Below are 5671 nucleotides of genomic sequence, written 5' to 3'. Positions count from 1 at the left end.
CAAGTTGCTACTCATGAAGACTTCCCTCATTTTAAAAATTTGGCCTTCCAATAATAAAAAAAAAAATTAAAAGAAAAATGAAGTTTTAGTCCAGCGAATACAATTTTATATGGTGATTTGTGCGGATATGTATTCCGCACAATTTTAAATTCAAAGGGCCAATCTTGCATTCTAAAGAACACTTGATCTAAAATCTGTGAAAAGATTACAAAGTCAACGCCATTTTCTTTTTAAAGATCAAGATGGTGTAGTGGGGATATACAGTACACATATAATAATAATAATAATAATAATAATATAAAGAAGATCATACCAGGAAGGCTTTGGAGATGAAGCTCAACTCGTCCTCAAACTTACAGAAACACCTCTAGTTTGCAATATAAACTCCGTCTTTTAATCCCAACTTCACGAATTTCCCTTCGGTTCCACCCGAGCGAGACCCAGGTTCCCTGATTCTGCCTTCGACAATGACACCACAACCGAAGAAAGATTCTCAAGATGAAACTCACTTGTTTGAATCTATTTCCCAGGACACAGTGAATATTCTCATGAGCGATGACATAGAAGAGAAGTTGGGTACTTTTGTCGACCCTTCAGCTCTCAGAGCTACGGAGAAATCATTTTACAAAGCTCTAGGTAAGAAGTATCCTCCCTCACCTAGCCACCTCACTCTTTGCAATCCTGTTGAGAAATTTTCATGCAATTATAATAGTTCCAACAATTTTATTTTTCAGTCCACTTCTCAAATGCCCTTCAGTTCCAAGGGGATTTTTGATGATGGATTGATGAAGCCTTTTGTAACAACTAATCCTTCAAGTAGCAGCAGGGATGAGTCCATTTTAATGCAGTTCAGAAAAGGGGAAGAGAAAGCTCGCAAATATCTTCCAGTTATTGATTTTGATAGCCATGATCTGGTGGTAGAGAAGAATGATAAGGGTGATTCAGATGCAGAAGAAGAAGAAGAAGAAGAAGAAGAAGAAGAAGAAGAAGAAGAAGGAAGGTCTAATGAGCACTGGGCGGATTATGGCGAAGTGGAAGAGTTATCAAACATGCTTCACCAGGTTTTTATCTTTCCTGACACAGAAAAAGGGCATTCAGAGTGCACTGCTAATGAAGATTCCAAGAATAACCGAGCTAGTGGATTGATTAGTGGGAAAGATCGAGCAAAAAAAAGAAGAAATGTAGTAGTGGATTTAAATGATCTGCTTATTAGTTGTGCAGAAGCCCTGGCTGGTACTGACATTAGGACTACAAATAAACTTTTAAAAGAGATTAGGCAACACTCTTCTTATATTGGTGATGGATCTCAGAGGATGGCACATTACTTTGCCAATGCTCTTGAGGCACGCTTGGCGGGTACTGGGGCTCAAATTTGTGCGGATATGTATTCCAAGACATCACCACCTATTGACGTGTTGAAATTCTATCGATCTTTTGTCCCTGCCTGTCCATTTGGAAGGATCTATTTAAATTTTACAAATCAGCACATTTTGGATGTGATTGAGAAAGGAACAAAACTTCATATAATAGATTTTGGTATCACATTTGGATTGCAGTGGACCATGATTGTGCAAGATCTCTTAGCTAGAGTTGGTGGAACTCCTAATCTTCGCATTACAGGCATAGAGCCTCCTCAACATGGTCCTCGAAAAGCACAAAGAGTCGAGGAGACGAGGCATTGTGTGGAAAAATATTTTGAACAGTTTAATATCTCATTCGAGTATAATGCTATAGCAAAAAAGTGGGACACTATTCAATTTGATGATATGAAGATCAACAAAGATGAGGTCATTGCTGTGATTTGTCTATTCCAATTTGAGATTCATCTTCCCGATGACACAATTGCACTGAATAGCCCAAGAAATATTGTGCTCGACCTAATTCGAAAAATAAATCCCAAAATATTTATTCATGCTATTATGAATGGATCTTTCAATGTCCCCTTCTTTGTTAGACGGTTCCAAAAGACGATATACCACTATTCCGCATGGTTTGATATGATGGATAAAATATTTACCTGTGAAAGTTCAATTAGGTTGATGTTTGAGCAAGGGACGCTTGGGCAAGAGGTTGTGAATATTGTAGCATGTGAGGGTTCTGAGAGGATTGTGATGCCTGAAACATATAAGCATTGGCAAGCTCGTAATACAAATGCTGGATTTAAGCAGCTTCCATTAAGTAGGGAATTTGTGACGAGATTAAGAACGAAGGTGATGTCCATGTATGACAAAGATTTTATGATTGAGGAAGATGGTCACTGGATGCTCCTGGGATGGAAAGGAAATATATTGCAAGCTTTTTCTTGTTGGGTTCCAAATGAGTATTAAAGGCATTTTTCACACAACTTAGAACTGGTGAGTTTCTTTCAAGTTGGAGTATTGTGTTGTATTTGATCCCCATGATGATTTTAAACAATTTACACCCCTTTTCATGATAAAAAAACTACAATTACATCGTTTTATCTAATTAACTTGCATGTCTTCCAATTTTCCTATTCAATGTTTCCTTTGTTTTTTGGATTTTTTCACCTGTAGTTGGAATTGTATAAGAATTGGAGGTTTCTCCATGCCTTCATAGTTTGAACATTTTTATGGTTGACACCTTTGTAAATTTAAGTTAATTGTTGGATTTATAACGAAAGTAAAATACTAGGAAATTTAAATGTATTTTGATTGTTGGGTTTATAATGAAAGTAAAATACTAAGAATTTTTAGAATTTCTATCCCTCTTTTAATGTCATTTTTTTTTTTAACTAAAAAAGGGCAGCACCTCCTTTTGTTTATTAATATGCCCTCACTTTTGACGGATGAATACCGTGAATACAAGACAAGCAAAAAGGAGATTACAGATAATGAAATTAAAATCCTCCCAAAAACAACACCAACAACCAGTTAAACCAAGACAACAAATCTAAACAATGCTAACTAAGAAACAAGTCTAAACATGCCTAGATAAAATCACAAAAAAAAAAAAAAAAAAACTTTAAAAAAATGAAAATCGTTCAAACAAAAATCGAGAGTTGAACTAATGATGAACGGAAGTAAGACCCAACCTATCCATCTAAAATACACCTTTCAGAGAATTGGTAAAAAATGTTGTTCTTCGTAGATGACATTTTTTCCCATTTATCCTTCTTAAACAAGAAAATCAGCCGCACTATTGCCTTCCCTATATTTATGTATCACCATGTACTCCACTCCTTCTAACTCCGCCACAAGCTCCTCCCAAAAATCCCAAAAATACCACAAAGTACATCTACCTTTTCAAAACCAATCAACTACAATTTGTGAGTCACTCAAAATAATCACATTAAAATAATGAAGTCATTTCTTTCCAAATTCTTTGACTATTTTATTTTTTTTTTCAAATAAAGAGGGAGGCACCTCCATTTATTTATTGATATGTCCTCACTTTTGGCGGAAGAATGTTGTTAACACTATGGGTCATACTCGATTTTGATAATGACAAATATTCTTTGTATTTTATGACTTTCAAGTTTGTGTGCAAGATCTGTCATGCCCCAAACCCGAAAATGGGACCTAGGGATGAAAATGTAAACCAACCAGTCCCTGTACCACACAAAACATCCAAAGATATAGGAAAATGGATGAGGGTTCGACTCCGTGGGGTTCTCAGGCACCCTAAACACATCCAAACATAACAGAACATATGCAATGGAATAAGGTCTTACTATATACATACAGTACCATACCAGAGTCTACACAAGGACAGAATCAAGGTTCCATCAAATAATGCACAAATAGGTGCCCAACATAGCTCAAAATGGCAACCCACAAAATACAAGTCCTTGCATTTACCCAAGTGCTACCCGCAGTACACCAGCCATTACGCTCCCTACACTAGGACGCTAGTTCCGGTTACTCGAACGACCTGTAAAAATGTACGTATAGCAGGGGTGAGACACCTCTCAGTAAGGAAGAATATAGGTTATATCGGTGTGTGGCATTTGAGTGTTATCATGATGCAGCATACACACAGTTAAATGCAGTTCCAGTACTAATTTCACAACAATGCATACACGCACACATACACACGATCAACAATCCCGGTGTCGTCTCACCCATCAGCCCAAAGCTGGCCCACGACATACAGTGTTGGCCCGTAGCCAACCCACGAACACGGCACCACTGACACATGGCTAGTCCCCAACTTCCATGGCATCGTACTGGCACTAAACTGGTGGATCCACACTCTTCGGCCTGATTTGCCGGAATAGGCTCACACCCTCGGATATAGAGCCGGACACTCTGCCAATCTATGGCTAGCGATTTCATATGCCATCGGATATACAACCGGACACTCTCAGTACCTCGAACAATTCGAAACCACGTTCCAACTAGCATTTCAACCAATCACACACACACACATGCTTATATAACAAAACAAACCACACCCATTTGGTAATCTAAAATCATGATTTTCCAAACACATACAGTTTAAACAAGTCAAGGCATGACCATCCCTATAACACAGTATAAATCAACATATACGTTCGGTTTTCAACAAAACCAAGGATGCAGCCCGTCGCCCCCTTTTTCCCAAAACTGTAATCATGAAAAACCCATATTTTTTCCCATTAGATCTCCCCAAATGAGTAGCAAAACACAAATAAGACTGTGAACCATAGTTCTACCGAGTGTGATTTCAAAAATAATTGATATAAACACAATTCCCCTTACCTTCTTTCCCAAATAGCAAATCCCGAACTCTAAAGCCCCTAAACAACGAACCGAGTTCCAAAACCTACAATCAACAGTATAGAAGATACTCACAACACTATTCTCTACTAAACTACCAAATCAGAATTGAAAACTAAGCCTTACCTCGATTTTAAGCCGAAACCCAAAAATCTCCGAAACAGGATTCCGATCCGTAGAACTTGTAGAGATTCCTTCCACAATCCCTGTGGTAACTTCATATGTATGATTCTCGTGATGAATAGCGAAGAAATCTAGAGAGAGGAAGTATAAGGAGAGTTTCAGAGAGATAGAGAGAAGATATTTGAGTTTTCTTAGCTTGGAAGTAATAAAACTTCTATTTATAGCTCTTTTACCCCAGCCACTTCTCGTTCACGAATTGCGTCCTCGTCAATGAGACTTTATAGTCTTCTCGTCAAAGAGACCAAGACCTCATCGACGAGTCTCTGAACTTCGTCGACAAGAGATACATAGACTTCGTCGACGAACCCTGGTTTCATCGATGAATCTTGCTAAATTCCCAATTTTCCCCTCTCTTATTAATTTAAACCCATATATCACGGTTCTGGTTCTTACAGTCTCTCCTCCTTACAATAAATTCATCCTCGAAATTTGTAATCTCTCATTCATGAACTCATTCATACAATTGAATACATACACGCAACTCTAAAAAGAAACTGGTGACTACTACAGCGCAACCCCATCATACACAAACACATACACATACATACCCTCACTTATGGCGGAGGAATACCATGATTACATATACACCCATCTCAGGAGTTCACAATATACACACTCCCGACGACCAACCTCTTATCCCAACCCAAAGTAGGATAACATATAAGTACTCAAAACAATTGTGGATACTTTTGGCATATTTCCATTTCCAGTTCCCAAGAAGCTTCCTTAATCTCATGCTTCAGCCACAATACCTTCACTAACAGTATCTC

The 5671-nt window shown here is 37.9% G+C and overlaps 1 protein-coding gene across 1 annotated transcript; it reads left to right on the top strand.

The window, feature by feature from the left end:
• The first annotated feature begins 467 nt into the window (after window positions 1-467).
• Window positions 468-2327, top strand: LOC131148149 (scarecrow-like protein 33). The gene is made up of 2 exons (XM_058097887.1): window positions 468-936; window positions 1084-2327. Exons 1-2 carry the CDS (start codon window positions 468-470, stop codon window positions 2325-2327), a joined length of 1713 nt encoding a protein of 570 aa, XP_057953870.1.
• Window positions 2328-5671: the final 3344 nt, after the last annotated feature.

The sequence above is a fragment of the Malania oleifera genome, chromosome 2 (genome assembly GCF_029873635.1).
Source record: "Malania oleifera isolate guangnan ecotype guangnan chromosome 2, ASM2987363v1, whole genome shotgun sequence".
In the NCBI taxonomy this organism is placed as follows: Eukaryota; Viridiplantae; Streptophyta; class Magnoliopsida; order Santalales; family Ximeniaceae; genus Malania; species Malania oleifera.
The sequence above is the reverse complement of the archived record's forward strand: the minus strand, read 5'-3'. Positions and strand labels throughout refer to the sequence as shown.

Coding starts and splice junctions, on each gene's coding strand:
- LOC131148149 (XM_058097887.1), top strand. CDS start 468: ATGACACCACAACCGAAGAAAGATTCTCAAGATGAAACTCACTTGTTT. Junction 937..1,083: donor GGTAGAGAAGAATGATAAGG/GTGATTCAGATG, acceptor TTCCTGACACAG/AAAAAGGGCATTCAGAGTGC.